The 19040-nt window shown below is 45.2% G+C and overlaps 1 protein-coding gene across 1 annotated transcript; it reads right to left on the bottom strand.

The window, feature by feature from the left end:
• Window positions 1-225: 225 nt before the first annotated feature.
• On the bottom strand, window positions 226-16188 carry LOC139366166 (bifunctional heparan sulfate N-deacetylase/N-sulfotransferase 1-like). The gene is made up of 13 exons (XM_071103339.1): window positions 15478-16188; window positions 14144-14626; window positions 9038-9125; window positions 8552-8706; window positions 8117-8302; window positions 7107-7235; window positions 6773-6955; window positions 6221-6317; window positions 5534-5657; window positions 4997-5171; window positions 4455-4735; window positions 4224-4326; window positions 226-4025 (listed from the first exon to the last, which is right to left on the bottom strand). Exons 1-13 carry the CDS (start codon window positions 16039-16041, stop codon window positions 3906-3908), a joined length of 2688 nt encoding a protein of 895 aa, XP_070959440.1. The 5' UTR covers window positions 16042-16188; the 3' UTR covers window positions 226-3905.
• Window positions 16189-19040: the final 2852 nt, after the last annotated feature.

The following is a 19040-nucleotide window of genomic DNA, read 5'->3' as shown; positions in this document are numbered from 1 at the left end:
TTATAAAATAAGCAGGGGAAAAAATGCGAACACACCAGACCCTAATAGTGAGTTTCCTCATTGTTCATTTCCTCATACTTGCCCCCCGTGAGACTATTCCAATCTCCGTCTTCTCTAATGCCAAAACATACTTTGTTTGAGCAGTAATCCGTTTCTCCCGTTCCAAATTATAGAGTGCTTATCTGAAAACTCAGAGGGGAAAGAAGAGCAAATTGACCAACGAGACAAAAATACAGTGGTGTTTATTTGCAAATTAAAAAGCACCAACAATATCAGTTACACCGTAAAAATTATTGACGACAATTACACGTCTTTATCGTACAGTCCAGGGAGATTAGTACCATCATTACTGTTATTATGCGTTATTATCGTGTCAATAATACTTTATATAAAGAAATCAAGGACCTCTGTACACCAGTTGACTGCGTGAGGAGAGATGAGAGGGGATGGTATGAACAGACAGGAAACAGAAGATCTGCTTGGACTTTAGCAGATGGCACTGTGTTATATGACCCATTGTAGTGACATTTCAATACGACCTGGCTGATTCTCTCCCACTTAAATACCTCTCTCATTGCATTGTGAGAGGGGGCTGAAAGAATGTCACCTCGACCACATGCAATAACGTATGTCTACAACATGACACGACATAGTCAGGAAATGCATGTGAATTGCTATATCGACTGACAACAATTGCAGACAGTAAGAGCAGCTTTTTGATATCTATGGTTGCGGTGGTAAAACCATGTGACCAACAAATTTGGAACTATACCGTACGTACAGTTGAAGTCTGAAGTTTACATATACACTTAGGTTGGAGTCATTAAAACTCTTTTTTTCAACCACTCCACAAATTTCTTGTTAAACAAATAGTTTTGGCAAGTCGGTTAAGACATCTACTTTGTGCATGACATGTACTTTTTCCAACAATTGTTTACAGACAGATTATTTCACTTATAATTCACTGTATCAATTTTCCAGTGGGTCAGAAGTCTACATACACTAAATTGACTGTGCCTTTAAACAGCTTGGAAAATTCCAGCAAATGATGTCATGGCTTTAGAAGCTTCTGATAGGCTAATTGACATCATTTAAGTCAATTGGAGGTGTACCTGTGGATGTATTTCAAGGCCTACCTCTTTGCTTGACATCATGGGAAAATACAAAGAAATCAGCCAAGACCTCAGAATTTTTTGGGGTAGACCTCCACAAGTCTGGTTCATCCTTAGGAGCAATTTCCAAATGCCTGAAGGTGCCACATTCATCTGTACAAACAATAGACGCCTGTACAAACTATAAACGCCATGGGACCACGCAGCCATCATAACGCTCAGGAAGGAGACGCGTTCTGTCTCCTAGAGATGAACGTACTTTGAAGCGAAATGTGCAAATCAATCCCAGAACAACAGCAAAGGACCTTGTGAAGATGCTGGAGGAAACAGGTGCAAAACTATATATATCCACAGTAAAACAAGTCCTATATCGACATAACCTGAGAGGCAGCGCAGCAAGGAAGAAGCCACTGCTCAAAAACCGCCATAAAAAAGCCAGACTACAGATTGCAACTGCACTTGGGGACAAAGATCATACTTTTTGGAGAAATGTCCTCTGGTCTGATGAAACAAAAATAGAACTGTTTGGCCATAATGACCATCGTTATGTTTGGAGGGAAAAGGGCGAGGCTTGCAAGCCGAAGAACACCATCCCAACCTTGAAGCACGGGGGTGGTAGCATCATGTTGTGGGGGTGCTTTGCTGCAGGAGGGACTGGTGCCCTTCACAAAATAGATGACATCATGAGGGGGGACAATTATGTGGATACATTGAAGCAACATCTCAAGACATCAGTCAGGAAGTTAAAGCTTGGTCGCAAATGGGTCTTCCAAATAGACAATGACCCCAAGCATACTTCCAAAGTTGTGGCAAAATGGCTTAAGGACAACAAAGTCAAGGTATTGGAGTGGCCATCACGAAGCCCTGACCTCAATCCTATAGAACATTTGTGGGCAGAACTGAAAAAGCGTGTGCGAGCAAGGAGGCCTAAAACCTGACACAGTTACACCAGCTCTGTCAGGAAAAATAGGCTGAAATTCACCCAACTTATTGTGGGAAGCTTGTGGAAGGCTACCCAAAACATTTGACCCAAGTTAAACAATTTAAAGGCAATGCTACCAAATACTAATTGAGTGTATATAAACTTCTGACCCCTCTGGGTATGTGATGAAAGAAATAAAAGCTGAAATAAATCATTCTCTCTACTATTATTCTGACATTTCACATTCTTAAAATAAAGTGGTGATCCTAACTGGCCTAAAACAGGGCATTTTTACTAGGATTAAATGTCAGGAATTGTGAAAACCTGATTTTAAATGTATTTGGCTAAGGTGTATGTAAACATCTGACTTCAACTGTATAGGCTCATATTGACTATGTTAGATGTGCATATTTTATATCCTCCCTGATGCAACGCAGAAATACTATGAACACCTGCTAATAACAAATTAAATAGAACAAAGAGACAAAAATATACACAGCTTTGACGACATCCTCAATAAAAATATTGTTTTGTTTTCTCATTTTCTATCTCCATGAGAGCATTTAAACATAGCTTATGTCCAACTTCACATACAGACAACCTGTCCCAGTGAGCACAAGACGTTACAAATACGTCATTTCAACATCTTTTTGACCAGAAATACTTATTTTCAACGTGTTTTGCTCAAAAGGGTTAATGAGAACCTGTGTGAATTTGTAAAGAGTCTTTTTAAGAGATACCACTTTGCATATTGTGCTTTTAACATGTGCAGCCTGGCACCCCCCTGTGCTGTGCAATCAACTCCATCCGAAACAGAGAGTAAGCAAAACTTCTTTCTGGTCAATTCTACAATAACGCGTCTCCAAAGTTAAAATAAACAAAAAAGGGGTAAAAAAAAATGGTCACAATCTTAAAAAAATAAGAACTGTCAATAGGCCATGCAATGTAGTGGTGCTGATTCTGTCCTGGCACTGGTAAATGTGTTAATGTCTAGTGTCTACAAAGGCCTAGTGAATAAGACTACCAGTCAATACACAACATATCCCTCTTGGTTTTTAGACAGAGACCACAGGCATTTCCAACTAATGCCATTCATTTTTTTTAATTCAAGTGCTAATTGATCTCTACTCATTTGTCATATCTGCCCTATTGTTTCATCATCTACTTTATTCATTCATCTTCCAATTTCTAGGATGGCAGTTAGTTGTGTCTTTCAGTATATGGGAGTAGAGTGTTGACTGACACAAGCTGACACTGTTCATTTCCGCCCAGCCTTAAACGACTGGTACTGTACAGGCTAGCCAAGTCTCACTTTTCCTCTTCATCCTCCTCTTCCTCCCAAGAGTAAGGTCTGAGTCCATGTGAGTAAGGCAAGGGATAGTCAAAGGAAGAGCGGATAAGGGTTGACCACCCCCGTCTCTATCCCATCCTGTCTGTATCACAGGTAAACCCCCGTAAGAGGTGGTACAGTCCTGTTCCTAGACCGTACCAAGTGAGGGTGGTGGTGCATCATGGGGAGGTGCAACTTGGGGAGTAAGGGGAGAGAACTTAGGCGGCAGGCCATTGTAGACTCACTGCCAACTAGTAAATCACAATCCCTGCTCTCCCTTCCTCAATGTCCTTCCCTCTTATGAAGGGCACCCTGAGAAGGAGGCTCGTGCATCCTAATCTTCACTTTGACAGGTGATCAGAAAACACACCCCTTCTGAACCTTGTCAAGGGTGAGTACTTATCCCTTATGGATTCTTTAAGGGATTCAAATAATCCTCTAAGGGGATAGAATCATACTCCTCCATATGGTATTCTGTCAGGGGGATGGTTGAGCTGTGGTACTGTCCGCTGAGCTGCCACCCCCCGCCCTCCCGGTACTTCTACCTGGTATGGATCAGTTGCTCTCGGAGCCAGCTGGGCAGGGGCTGGCCCATTCTGTACAGCAGCTTAGACAGCTCTATGTTGTGATCCCTGTAGTGCTCCCTGAGGAACGACTGGGACTGGAGGAAAGAGAAAGAGAGAACAATAGGAGTAATTTAGAGAGAGATAATATGATAATTACCCCCACAGCCAAGATTCAATCAATAAACACCCCTTATCAGTTACAAGCAGGATAATCGTAGAGGTAGTCTACAAACATGTATCTTAATTAAGCAAATATCAGTGAACAACTTGTATTGGCAAATGAGAACTCTTACCTCCGGGTCCATGTCAGGGTACCTACGCCCCTTGCTCTTCCCCAGACACTTGGTCTTCCCTCCCTCCAGCAGCTGACACCAGAAGCCTTTCTTGGGGTCAAACCTGCAGAAAATCAGAACATTTTGTAAACGTACCTAAACCTACACCTGGGACACTTGGAATCAGTTACTGAATGAACTTTATAAATGGTTAGGTAGGTTAGCTGCTATGTGTTGCTAAAGAGAACTCACGCTAGGATATTGTGGTAGTTGACGGTGTTGACCAGGCCCAGAAACTTCTGGATCCTGTCCATGACTGAGGCCGGCTCAGTCTTCAGCTGCTGCCCGTCCAGAACCAGGACCTGGCTGGAGTGGTAGTGTTTGAGCCAGCGCTCCATGTGGATGGCGTACCAGCCTGGCACCAGACAGCGGTTCTGGAGCACACGCAGTTTTACCGGGGAATCATGGGTAGCCGTGATGACATCATGGAAGGAGTACTTCAGAGCCACCGGGTCATCATGGGCACGCTGGTGCTGTAAGGGGAAGCAGAGAGAAGAAATGGTGTTGTGTTAATATGGTACTCAGTAATATGGTGCCTGATGAGGTATAACTGACCTAGTAACAAGAGTGGTTATAACTCAGTAATAAGAGCATGACATAGGCCTAACTACTCATATATTATTATAAATTCTAACAGTTATCAGCATTTCTAAGACTTGGTACCAGGATTGGATATTACATGTTAATAAGGAAGAATGGTTATGTCTCATGCATTATAAAGAGTTATAACTAACCTGGTACCAGGAGTAAGCGCGGTCGGCTGGGTTGATGAGGATGGTGATGATCTTGGCCTTGGGCAGGAGGGTGGCCGCCCGCTCCGCTGCCACCTCGGAGTCAAAGTAGCTGGCACTTTTCTCAAAGTAGTAGTCTGAGCTGGTGTTGGAGGGCAGGGGGAAGTACTCCATGTACCTGTGTGTTCACCAAAAGAGTAAACAGATACACCAACTAAATTATAAACTGACAGAAGCACATATTAAGCTCCTGGACTAGAAAGCATGTTCAATGGAAAGTCTCTAGACATTGTCTGGGTCTGCGCAAGCGCCTCTAAGTTGTCATCCACTTCGCGATCACCCTGCTTATTGTAATTCTGCTTATTGTAAATATGCATAAAGCGTCTCAGAGTAGGAGTGCTGATCTAGGATCAGTTTTGCCTTTTAGATCATAAGGAATACCATTACATGGACTGTGGGGACCTGATCTTAGATTAGCACTCCTACTCTGAGATGCTTTATGAACACGGGCCCAGAGCTCTTTCTCGGTGGCAGTCATACCAGTCGATGCCTCTGTGGTAGTTGTGTCCATTGAAGAACTGGATCTCCTCAAAGGTCTCCTTGTTGGGGTAGTTACTGGTCAGGTCAGGGTGCATGCCCAGGAACAGATAGAGGGCTGTAGAACCTATGGAGAGGAGGGAGGGAGGGAGAGAGACGGGGGAGGGGAGGAAGTGGATAGAGAAAGACAGAGGGGGGAGGGGAAGAAGGAGAGAGAGAGAGAGCAAGAGAGAGAGAAGCGAGAGGGAGAATCTATTTTGAGGCATTGACAAATTGACTTTGAAGCACCTTGCCGCAGCCATAACAATTAATAATCTAATAAATTGTCTCGTTAGTGTCCCATTCCCATTAGTGTCGGTGAGTGTGTGTTCCTCATAAACTTCCTTCTGCTTTCACTCTGGAGGAGAGCGAGTCAGTCGGTCATCTGTGACAGGTCAGTTCCTGTTAGTCTGTTCTGTTCTGTACTGAGAGTGTGTAACACTGAAAGAACGACACCTCTTCAGCCCAAAGTCTCGAAACCTCCCTCCTACAGACCAGACCAAAGACGTCTCAACTCGAACTATTGTAAATAATTACAAGAGGTAGGGAAATGAAACAGAAACGAGGTGAAACAAAGCAACGTAAGATTGTGGACCGAGAGTCATTGCTGGTGATGCCCACTGGGGGTTGCTGGTGTTCCGTCTCTCTCACCTGTCTTCTGAGGCCCAATGACAAGCAGCTTGGGGAAGCGGTCACACGTTTTCTCCTTTGACCAGATGTCCTTGTGCCTTTTGTCCTCGCAGGGATCCTGTAGGACCAGGGTTTATGAAGATCATTAGAAATTCTTACAAGTATCCAGTTGCTTAATGAACCCTGAACAAATCCATCCATACAACATCCCGAGGACATGCGGCTACATATTGGAACTATCAATGGAGATGCCCTTTGAACACAAACACAATTCTTGGCAACAGATTGTGGTGTACAGGACAAGGGTCCAACCAGGACCCCTGTTAAATAAATTCTATCTAAATGAGACTAACCTGAATAAATTACTCAAGGGAGGATCTATGCAAAATACAACCTAACATGATATTCTTACTTCCCTTGGATGTAGCTGATTTCTCCAAGACTGTTAACATGTTAGGTTGTATTTTGAGTGGAGCACCCCTTTAACATCCCAGTATTAGTTAATGCACACATCCAGTTCCAGCCACTCTCTCTCTCTCTCTCTCTCTCTCGCTCTCTCTCCCACAGACTGACCTGCCAGAGTGGGTCTTTCTCGTTAGGGAAGAGGTTATAGTATCTGTGGGCCAGCTGGACGGGAGGCAAGGTCTGTAGCCGCAGATTGGTCCACGTCTGCAGGAAGGCCACCAGGCTTTTGAAGGTGTAAAGGCCCAGCCGGTCGTTACCGTAGTTAGACAGGTGGGTCATGAAAATACTGATCTGGAGGAGGAGAGATGGATGAAGGAAAATGGAGAGAGAAAGACAGAAAGGTTCACTTCAATCCACTCTGATAGTCTGAGTAGCAATTGAATGTATAGAGAGAATGAAAGAGTGTGTGTGCATGCGTTTGTGTGTGTGCGTGTTAACTCACCGGGTTGAGTAGGACAGTGAGGAACAGCTCTCCTCCGTTGATGAGTTTGTCCAGCTCGTTGGGTCCGCCTGGGTACTCCTTATAGAATATGGTGTGTGTGAACAGACCACACGTCTGTCTGGGCAAGACCTGCGCGCACACACACACACACACACACACACACACACACACACACACACACACACACACACACACACACACACCAGCCCCACTGGTCTAGTCAATGCAAAACATATTAGGCAATATCACCACTTTTGTGTTCAATAATCTTCATATTATACTTCTCGTTTGGGGAAAGCAAACCTCATTCGCTCTGAGTCTATATGGAAATTCATTCAAATACACACGCAGCGAGAGAGAGTGTCTGGGGATCTGAATATCAATCATCTAATGTATTGTATGAGCAGAGCAGAGAAGACTGGACCACTCAGAGCTGCATCTCAAGGGCAGACAAAAATAGAGAGATACAGAGCGCAGGGGAGGAAAACTACTGGCAACACCACACACTGTAGACACTAGACTACCGGATTTATTTTAGAATGTATTTCGAAGAAGATAAAGTTATGTTTTGGTGATTTATGGTTACTGTTATTAAGCCAGTGTTACGGTCATCGCCGTGGATGGTGTTGCTATATTGTTAAAGGTGTATCCAGGAGGTAGTGTTTGGGGGCCAGCCAAGTGGTTGGCGTGGCTACGGTCCAGTATCACCACCTGCTGTAGAGGGATCCTCAAAACACACTTACTGACCCAACGGGAAGGCCTAATGAGACTGTCCGTTCCAAGGCCACTGTTGCCACGGTGATATAAATAAAATCCTACCGCTGTTATATCAACCACTCATGGGAGGACAGAGACAAGTGGGGGGAAGAGATAGAAAGATGTTGATGGAGGTAGGAACAGAGAGAAGTGGAGGAGAGATGCAAACACAGAAGAGGTAGAGGCAAGAAAGAGTAAAGAGGAGAATAAGGGAGAGAGAGAGTGCAACCGTCGGTAAAGGTTCTGTGACTCACGCTGATACCGCTGTGTATGAATCCCCGTCTGAAACGGGCAGGTTTGAGGTGGGGGTACTCCTCCGTGCTGGTCACCTTGATGCCCCACACCTTCTTCCAGGCATCGTACAGCTGCAGGTGAACTGGGTACACACCTGAGTGGTGGGGGGCTACCGCATAGCCCATGTTAGTGGGGATACCGTGCTCCTAGAGATATAGAGAGGGAGGGGAGAGGGAGGGGGTGGGTGTGAAGAAGAAAGGACAGAGCGAGAGAGAGCGAGAGCGAGAGAGAGAGAGAAATATAAAGTAGGTAGGGAGAAAGAAGGAATAACAATTAAAATCACAGTGGTGCTAGCTGTGTTAAGCTAAAGTTTGAATTTCTCATTTGGAGCAACATAGTGAGGTGGGCTAATTGCTAGCATCCCACTGCTAGCCTCCAGACAGACAGAGACTCACCATAGCGAACCTCTTGTTGAGAAGCATCTGTTCGGCTAGCACTGACTGGTTGTGGAAGAGGTGGGGCTGCATGTGGCTCCACATGTGGGGGAACCACCAGAACTCATTGACGTAGGAGAGGAGCAGATCATCCCCCAGGTCCTCCTCATCTGACCCTGGACATGAAGGGAGGACGGGGGAGGGAGAAGAGGAGGATAGGAGGTGAGAAGAAGAATAGTGGAAGAAGGGGAGGACAGGAGGAGGACAGTGGAGCATAGAGAGAATATGAAACATGAAAAGGGCAAAGAAAGGAGGTTGTCAGGGAATGGACAAGGGTGAGATAGAAGGTGAGGAAGATAATCACAGAGAGAGGAGGACAAGAGAAAACTAGGATTTCTGGTGATAAACCAAGGAGTACTGGAGTATAAACTGTGATGCTATCAGTAATAAGCTTCAGTACACAGATCGGGTACTGCATGAGTGGGATGCTGTGTTCTCCGGTCTTACCTGCATGGAAGAACTTCCCTGAGAAGCCCAGGTTGAAGGTGAAGTTGGGAACATTGTTACGCAGCGCTCTCTGGGTCTCCAACAGGGCCTGACTCAGAGAGGAGAGGGAAGGTGAGCAGGGCAATACACACCCGCATGTAAGCACACGCACAGTCACACACACAGCTGAATTTGTCAATCTGCAACTCCCTCCCTGTACACACCCTCATCCACCCCCGGGTGCATTTTTCCTGTACTCTTTTCTCTCCTCCTTTCTCTCTCTCCTCTGATTTGAGTGTTTGTTTCATTTGATCTCCGTACTATATTTGAATCCACTCACATCTCCCTCTTTCTCCCCGTCTCCCTGTGTCTCTCCTGCCTTGTCAGGAGAGACAGTGTGATTTATTCTTCACACCCCACTGTTCGGATTCCAAGAGAGGAAGGAAGCCTTGATATACTTCTCTACCCTAGCTCGTGTGAGGAAGCGGCCCAACTCTGATGGGACACACAGAGAAAGATACAGATAACTGAAAGGGTTCTGCTATTCTGTATGTATTGAAATATTCATGATATTGTTCTTAAGAGAGTGTGTGTGTGTGTGTGTGTCTCTATCGTAACGCTGTAGCCTGTCAACTCTATTTGTTTATTTGGATCCCCGTTAGCTTTTGCAGAAGCAGCAGCTACTCTTCTTGGGGTCCACAAAAAACACAAAACATGACAAGTAACAAAACACTGATAGACGAGGACAGTCAGACAAATTTAAAATACAACGATATACAAACAATCATTCAAAAAAATACATCATAATAATACAAAACCAAAAAATGATGTGTGTAAAGGCGTTTGCATGCTTCCCAGTCGGAACAGTTTGGAAGAGTTGGTGTAAACAGTACCAGTCAAAAGTTTGGACACCTACTCATTCCAGGGTTTTTCTTTGTTTATACTATTTTCTACACTGTAGAACAATCACGAAGACCTCAAAACTATGACATAACACATATGGAATCATTAGAAACCAAAAAAGTGTTAAACAAATCCTTTGCCTTGATAACGGCCTTGCACACTCTTGGCATTTTCTCAACCAGCTTCATGAGGTAGTCAGTCACCTGGAATGAGTGTCAATTAACAGGTGTGCCTTGTTAATAGTTAATTTGTGGAATGACTTTCCTTCTTAATGCATTTGAGCCAATCAGTTGTGTTGTGACAAGGTAGGGGTGGTATAGAGAAGATACCCCATAAGTCCATATTATGGCAAGAACAGCTCAAATAAGCAAAGAGAAGCGACATTCCATCATTACTTTAAGACATGAAGGTGAGTCAAAATGGAAAATGTCAAGAATGTTTCTTTAACTGTAGTCGCTAAAATCATCAAGAGCTGTGATGAAACTGGCTCTCATGAGGACCGCCACAGGAAAGGAAGACCCAGGGTTACCTCTGCTGCAGAGGTTAAGTTCATTAGAGTTACCAGCCTCAGAAATTGCAGCCCAAATAAATGCTTCACAGAGTTGAAGTAACAGACACATCTCAACATCAACTGTTCAGAGGAGACTGCGTGAATCAGGCCTTCATGGTCGAATTTCTGCAAAGAAACAACTTTGCAACACCAATAAGAAGAAAGAAAGAAAGAAAGGAAGTATGAAAGAAAGAAAGAAAGAAAGAAAGAAAGAAAGAAAGAAAGAAAGAAAGAAAGAAGAGACTTGCTTGGGCCAAGAAACATGAGACTGGTGGAAATCTGTCCTTTGGTCTGATGAGTCCAAATTTTAGATTTTTGGTTCCAACCGCCGTGTCTTTGTGAGACGCAGAGTAGGTGAACGGATGATCTCCGCATGTGTGGTTCCCATCGTGAAGCATGGAGGGGGAGATGTGATGGTGCTTTGCTGGTGACACTGTCAGTGATTTATTTACAATTCAAGGCACACTTAACCAGATGACCTGACCTCGACAATCACATTACCTCAATCCATTTGAGATGGTTTGGGATGAGTTGGACCGTAGAGTGAAGGAAAAGTAGCCAACAAGTGCTCAGCATATGTGGGAACTCCTTCAAAACTGCTGGAAAAGCATTCCAGGTGAAGCTGGTTGAGAGAATGCCAAGAGTCTGAAAAGCTGTCATCAAGGCAAAGTTGGCTACTTTGAAGAATCTCAAATATAAATACATCTGATTTGTGTAACACATTTTTTGGTTACTATATGATTCCATATGTGTTATTTTATAGTTTTGATGTCTTCACTATTATTCTATAATGTAGAAAATTACAAAAAAACTTGAATGAGTAGGCTTTGTCCAAACTTTTGACTGGTACTGTATATTATGACAACATGTGATGTTTTTCGTTCGTATTGGGCTTCGGTGACAATTTTTCAGCTGTTCGGGCACACAACATCTTTTCTGGAGGCAAGTCAAAGTTCAGAGCCAAAGTCTATGCCCCTTCGTCGGTGATTGGTCAACAGTACAGAGTAATCAATAAAGTCTTTGTTGTCATTCAACGGGAGACGACTCATTTTCGTGCAATTTTTTCCATTAAAGAAATACACTATATATATAAAAGTATGTGGACACCGCTTCAAATTAGTGGATTCGGCTATTTCAGCCACACACGTTGCTAACAGGTTTATAAAATCGAGCACACAGCCATGCAATCTCCATAGACAAACATTGGCTGTAGAATGGCCTGAAGAGCTCAGTGACTTTCAACGTGACACCGTCATAGGATGCCACCTTTCCAACAAGTCAGTTCATAACATTTCTGCCCTGCTAGAACGGCCCCAGTCAACTGTAAGTGCTGTTATTGTGAAGTGGAAAAGTCTAGGAGCAACAACAACTCAGCCGCGAAGTGGTAGGTCACACAAGTTCACAGAACGAGGCCGCTGAGTGCTGAAGAGCGTAGAAATCGGTTACAACGCCTACAACAATCACTACCGAGTTCCAAACTGCCTCTGGAAGCAACGTCAGCACAAGAACTGTCGGCTGGAGTGGTGTAAAGCTCACCGCCATTGGACTCTGGAGCAGTGTAAACGCGTTCTCTGGAATGATGAATCTCACTTCACCATCTGGCAGTCCAACAGACAAATCTGGGTTTGGCGGATGCTAAGAGAATGCTTCCTGCATGCATGATTTTGGAATGAGATGTTCGACGAGCAGGTGTCCACATACTTTTGGTGTACTTGTAGTGTACTACACCAAACAGCTTAGTTAGATGTCAAATTGCGCGACTAATATTGCAAGATTGCAAGATTAATATTCATTCGGACTATTTTGAGGAAGTTTATACTAACTACAGCATTTCAAAATGGACAAACCGTACTATTGCTGCTTTTTTCTCATTTTTCCAAGTGAAGGTCTTTTATGGGAGTATGCGAGCACACTCATTCCGGCCGGCTCGCAAAGTGTGGCTAGGTGCCAGCCGAACTGAAGCATGCCGACGCCCTTAGTGTGTGTGCATGTGTGTTTGTGTCGCCTCACAGTCCCCGCCGTTCCATGAGATGTTGTTTAATCATTTTTTGAAGGTAAATTGAAAGTTTGCTTGAGTAATTAAAGATGGAAGGGAGTTCCATACGATCATGGCTCTGTATAATACTGTGCGTTGCCGTGAATTTGTTTTGGACATGGGGACTGTGAAGAGACCCCTGGTGGCATGTCTTGTGCAGTATGTATGGGTGTCGGAGCTGAATGTTATTTGATTATGCAGACAATCTGGAATTCTCATGCTGACCACACCGCTTGCGTCGCGTGCTCGAGTGTTGCAAAATAAATGTACACATACATGTTATTCAATCATTGCACCCACTGCTCAATCGAGTCTGCATAGCCAGGCACTAAAATAGAACTTGGTTCAATTTGTGAAGCTTCAGGTGCTGCAAATCCCGCCTCTCCCATCTCCTTGTTTGTTTTTAGGAGCATATATCCACGTGCCATCTCCTCATTGGTTTTTAGGAGCCTATACCCACGTGGGTGATTGAAAGATGAATTGAGGTCCACACTCCAGTCCAGTTGGTGGTGGTAATGCACCTTAAAGTTGGTTGCCAACCACCATATAAAGTCAAAAGGAGAATCCTGAAGGAGGAGAGATTACTAGAAACAAACTTGGTTTACCCTTTTTTCTGTGGATTAATTGTATAGGACCTTGTACAGTTCAGGTAAAATAACAACCCAATGTTTATATCCTGGGACAAATTAGCTAGCAACAGCAAACTAGCTAGCTAAATTTCTATAAATGTTTGCTTATCGACCTGTCCCCAAATTAATATAGTTGGTTCAGAGTTCGTTTTGATATTTCAACCTGCGTTTCTTGATCGCGTCTGGTGTGGGGGGACAAAATCAACATGCGCGCGAATAGCGGACGGACATGCGCGAGTGGTCTGGTCAGCATGTAACGCTTCTCGTAAAAAACTAGAAGAGAAACAGTTCATCTCTCACCAATCCTCAACCAGGAAAGACTGGCATGCATGTTGTTGATGTTAGCTCTGTATGTGCAGTAAAGGGCAAGGCGTGCTGCTCTGTTTTGAGCCAGCTGCAGCTTTGTTAGGTCTTTCTTTGCTGCACTTGACCATATTACCGAACAGTAATCAAGAAGACCAGAGCCTGAACAACTAGCATAGTTGATTTGTGCCATTTGTGTATTTTGATTCTGACTGTAACTCCTTATTTAGAATTCCAATGAGCTCACTGGCTTTGGGTGCCGACATGTGGAGTGTGGAATGAACAGCATACATAGTCATTCCAGCTCTGTGTAAGACCTGTGGCAAATCATTTGTAAAAACCGAGAAGAGTAACGACTGAAGGCAACTGCCCTGAGGGACAATGCCCTGTATCTGATGTTAGAAAAGCTTCCATTGAAGAACACTATTTATCTATTGGTTAAATAACATCAAAGGCTGCACTGAAATCAAACAACACAATTCCATCGATCATCTGTTTATTTTAACCTAATTATATGTCATCTGAGTCAGCATACTGAGAAGTTTAATATAATACTAGGAATGGCACGATGCCTTTCATGTCCTGTACCAGCCCAACTGCCTAGCTAATAATGCTTCATTACAAACATGTTATGCAACACAATTATCAAGGTCTCAGAGACCAAAACATTGGAAATTAATATTTTCTATTTTCCAAGTATGTATCACCTTGACATCCTTCACCTTCATCCGGGTCCCCTCCTTCCCCACAAATATGTCATCTATATCGACCAGTAGATGTCGCTCCAGGGAGAGAGACAGCCTCTTCCCCGACAGGAAGCCCACCGCGTCCACAAACACCAGCTTGTGCAGCCAGAAGTTGAGGTTGTTCCCAAACAGAACCCTCTGGATGCCGTCGTGGAGACCCAGGTCCTGCACAACGGAGGGGAGCAGCGTGGCTGTCGTACCGAGCGAGGGGACACTCTCGGCGGACTGGGTCTTGGTCAGGAGCACGGGCTCGTAGGTGGAGTGGTTGGACTGGAAGACGGTCCAGTCGTCCCCGGGCAGGGGGCCGGGGAGGGGCTGGCCGGAGCGTGTGATGAAGAGGAGGGGGGACTTGGGATTGACCGTGCAGTCCTTCAGGCCCAGGTTGGAATGGAGGAAGAGGGGGAATCCTTTGAGCTGGGCACTCAGCAGGCTGTTCTCATTGGCCTACAGGAGGGAAATCAATGACAACATCAAGAGGGGACAGCGTTACAACTTCAGGTCCATTCTAGTCAATTCTATTCAGAACGTTGCAGATAGAAATCTGTTGTATTGCACTTAATAGGCAAAACTTCCAATCATGTGGCATAGAATCTTTTTAGCTCTCACTCACCCTTCCTCATGTGGGAGTCTGAGAAAACGCAATGTTATTATATTGTCTAGTTAAATAAAGGTTTAATTAAAAACACACAAAAAACCAATTACGTTAACACTCACCCACACACACTAAAGATGTGCTCACACCAAAAAATATTACAGCAACTTTTGCTCAATGCTTGCTGAGATATTTAACACACATTCCTGTTCAACATTGATGATGGAGCTGACTATCTCTTCAGATGAGATTTCATTGAGATGAACTCTGATTCCCTCCCCAATAGCATTCCATGTGACTACCCCATGAAGCTGGTTGAGAGAAAGCCAAGAGTGTGAAAAGCTATCATCAAGGCAAAGGGTGGCTACTTTGAAATATAAAATATATTTTGATTTGTTTAACACTTTTGGTTACTACACGATTCCATATGTGTTATTTCATAGTTTGATGGTTTGATAGTTTGATGTCTTCACTATTTTTCTACAATGTAGAAAATAGTAAAAATACAGAAAAACCCTTGAATGAGTAGGTGTGTCCAAACTTTTGACTGGTACTGTAGATGTACTACTCCTCACCTCAGCTCTTTCACATTCTCTCCAGCACAGTGAGATCTATTTCCTTAGGGACGACAGAAAGATAAAGAGAGATGGACAGCTGGAGAGGTGGAGATAGAGTGAAAGACAGCCAGTAGGGTGTTTCTAACCTTAAAGAAGCCGATGATGCCCACTCCATACTCCACACAGTACTTGTCCAGCAGCTCTCGGTTCCAGGCATCCAGGTTTACATATTTCAGAATGTTCTCATAGATGACTAGCGTGAAGCGCCCACGCTCCTTATCTGTTAATGTGGGCATGTCCCCTTTACCTGGAGAGATCTCTGTCCGGTAGTGGAAACGTCCAGACTCCAGGATGGCGACTATCTCCTGGCCCAGCTGAGAGTACTGGCTCTCTACAAACACCAGCACCAGGGGGTTTGTCCTCACCCCTCCTCTGCCCCCCTCGCCCCCAGCAAGCCCCCCCGACACCGCCCGCACCGGGAGCAGCCGAGACGGGCTCGCCCGCAGGTCATTGTAGATGGCCGACGCCCCCTCGCTGCCAGCCACGCCCCCTCCTGAGGGCTCGAGCTCCCGTTTGACGCCGTACAGGAAGTATGCGGAGACGAAGACGCTGACGGTGCAGAAGAGGAAGAGGAGGAGCAGGGAGGTCTGGAGGGGGAGGTGGTGGACGAGACGGACCAGCCGACGCAGGCGGGACACGCATCCCAGCATCGTCACGCACAACGCCCGACCGACTGACCTCACTGACCGTCCAACCGTAACACCCAGAAAACAGTCTCTCGAGGGCTACTTGGTGGAGAGTAAAAGTAAATTAGTCCAAAGTCCGTCTTGTTATTTCAAGTGGTCTAGTCGGTAATCCACAGGCTAGAGAAGCAGCAGCTTCAGCAGCAGCTACTGGAGATAGAAATGAGAAGGTCTCATGATGTTGGATCTCCCACATGTTGTGCTGCTGATTATGTCACCATGGCAGAGATGTGGGGGGTCTCCGACCGGGGGTGCACGCTGCACGTCTGGGAGGGAGGGGGAGGAGAGTCAAAGTAGAAGAGGGCGGCTAGAGGGCTGGCTGGTCACCTGTCCATCACTGGAACCAGCCAACCACATCCATGTAGGCCGTTGTTCAGGGTTCTTGATTGGTGGTGGATCTTTCCAGGGGAGGGCAAAGGTGAGGTCACAAAGGTCATCCCAATAGCAGCATCCTCCTGGACGATATCCGGTGATGACCTGGAAAGAAACGCAAGAAAGAAATAGAACATCAAAAATCCACAGAGAGAATATTGCCTCTACGTAACTCACTGCCATATTTCTTTGGTTTGTTTACTTGTGTGGGAGAGGTGTAGGCTACAGTGCAGGTGCCAGCTCCTCTGAAAGGTCATTTTAAAAAGTAGTTCTTGCCTTCACCTACACACATGCCATCAGAGCTCTACCCTTGGCCCTCACAGACACAGACACAGACAGAGAACAAAGCCTAGAGGCGAGCAGTTGAGGCAGTCTGTCCAGGCAGGGATCTGTTACTGCATGTAAAATGAAGCCATGGTCACTAGCCTCCTATTCCCCATAAAACACACAGAACCATTCTCTTCTCTCCATTCTCATCTCTATCAAGGAGAACTACTTGAGAAATGAGACAACTGTATTATTAAGTATTGCGGGTTTTTTTTCCTTCTCTCTTCCGCTATCCAAGGACACACACCCCACACGAGAGCAAGACAGACCGCCGCCCTCTCAATCTCAACCATTCATTAATGACCACCATTCTACCCATAAGGATTCATTAAGACCTTGGATCTAATCAAAAATGGATTACCTAACGCAATCAAAAATGTCTTCTTAAAGGGAGGGCATTATCAAAGGTTTATTACCGTACAGAGAGAGAGCAGAGTGCTCTGTGTGGGCCCACCAAAGCCCGACACTTTACAAAACAGTAGTTCCCTGACACGGACTGCATTTAATGAGTTATTGATTTCTGACTAGAGTAGCTTGATGAGGGAAAAACCTGATATCATTCCCTGGTTCCATATAGAATTCCTCAAGGTATTCCATGAAGGAGAGTTCAATATCATTCCATATAGCATTCCTTGTGGAATACCATGGAGAGAGGCCAAAGATCTCACCATACAAAACAATCAACTGTGTGAGAACTGTACATTTTGGTATAGCGAAGTCACGCCGGTCTTCCTGCGTCAGTCACAATCTGTAAAGATGCCCCAAATCGCCCTCCTGGGCCGTGCTGCTGCGGCAGAGAAAAATATATCACACTTTCTATGAGCCGCTTCCAGAATTCCCTTCTGAGGACCAGAGTTTTTCAACGTAAAGAGGCTGTGAAAAGGACGTGGGTGTGCAGAGAAAGTATCTCTCCAGAGCAGACCAAAACACACAGCCCTGGTATGCTGAAGATTCCCATTCCTTCTGTGAGGAGCCAGGTCCGTGCCACGGCCTATCTAAATAAGATTAGCCGCTACGGCACAGCGCAGAGGTCGCGCAAGAGAGCAGAGGACGACTTGCGGAGAGAGAGAGAGACAGAAACTTTATCACTAGTAGTAACGTTTTCTCAGGTGGGTGGTTACCCTGCTTTGAGAGAAGGTTCCAGATATTACTCGAGCACCGTGGTGGGTTTGAGTAGTCAAGTCCTCTTATTTTCTTTTGAAAAGGGACTTTTAAAAGTCATTTTGTCTTGATAATCACACTAATGACAGAATGTTATCTGAGGCCAAAGGTCTGAGGGGACAAAACGCTACCGTGAGACTGGCATTGGTGGTGACAGGGGTTGGCGGGCACCGGTTAACAGCAGGATAAGCAGAGGAGAGGAGGGAAGAAGAGGGAAGAAGGCCATCTATCTATGGTAGGTCTTGACCAACTCTCACCAGTTATGACTGGCCCCCAATGTTGACCTTCAGCCTAGGCCACAAAGGACTACAATTACACAAGATCAGAGAGAGGGGTGACGGAGAGCGAGGGAGGGTGTGGGAGAGAGAGAAAGGGTGGGGGAGAGAGAGAGGGGGGGGGAGGAGTGAGCAAGAGAGAGATGGAGATAGGGAGCGCAAGGAGAGCTGGAGGCCTTGGGTATGAGCCTAGGCCTTGTAGCAAGGTCAGGGGGGAGAGAGGAGAGCAGAGAAGAGAGCATTAGACTGTAATGTAGCGGGAATAGATAGGTAGCTAGGTACACTAGAGATGCATTTACACTGAGTGGAAAACGCAGGCTAATGGATGTTCAGATCTAACCCTCTCTATCTCTTACTCAATCTCTCGGCCTTCAAAGGAGACTCTAAGCATCCCTCAACCCTTCCCCCGACAAATAATGAAATAAATGGAAAATAGTGGAAAAAAGAAAGAAGAGAGAAGACGCATGAATATTTTATGTCCTGAGTGACCTGATGGAACGTGGGGATGACGTATCAGCAAGGTAGAGAGCGGTGGAGAGAGGCTCTCTCTCCATCCATCCCAGTCTGCTGCTGAACAGAACACAGTAAAGAAGGAATCAGTCCCTTACTCATGCATAGAGAGCAGAGGTAGAGAGGTAGACAGACTGAGACTAATGTGAATTTAATAGCTAACCTTTCCAAGCTCTCTGACGGGAAGAGCTCACAGTGAATATGAGGGCTGTAATTGCCTGTGTGGATGAAAGAGTTACTAAACGAGGCAACAGACACAGACAGATGGGGAAAGGGAGAGGGAGAGAGGGAAAGGGAGAGGGAGAGAGGGAGAGAGGGAAA

This window comes from Oncorhynchus clarkii, chromosome 14 (assembly GCF_045791955.1).
Source record: "Oncorhynchus clarkii lewisi isolate Uvic-CL-2024 chromosome 14, UVic_Ocla_1.0, whole genome shotgun sequence".
Taxonomy (NCBI): Eukaryota; Metazoa; Chordata; class Actinopteri; order Salmoniformes; family Salmonidae; genus Oncorhynchus; species Oncorhynchus clarkii.
Note: the sequence above shows the minus strand (reverse complement) of the source record. Positions and strands in the feature narration are given on the sequence as shown.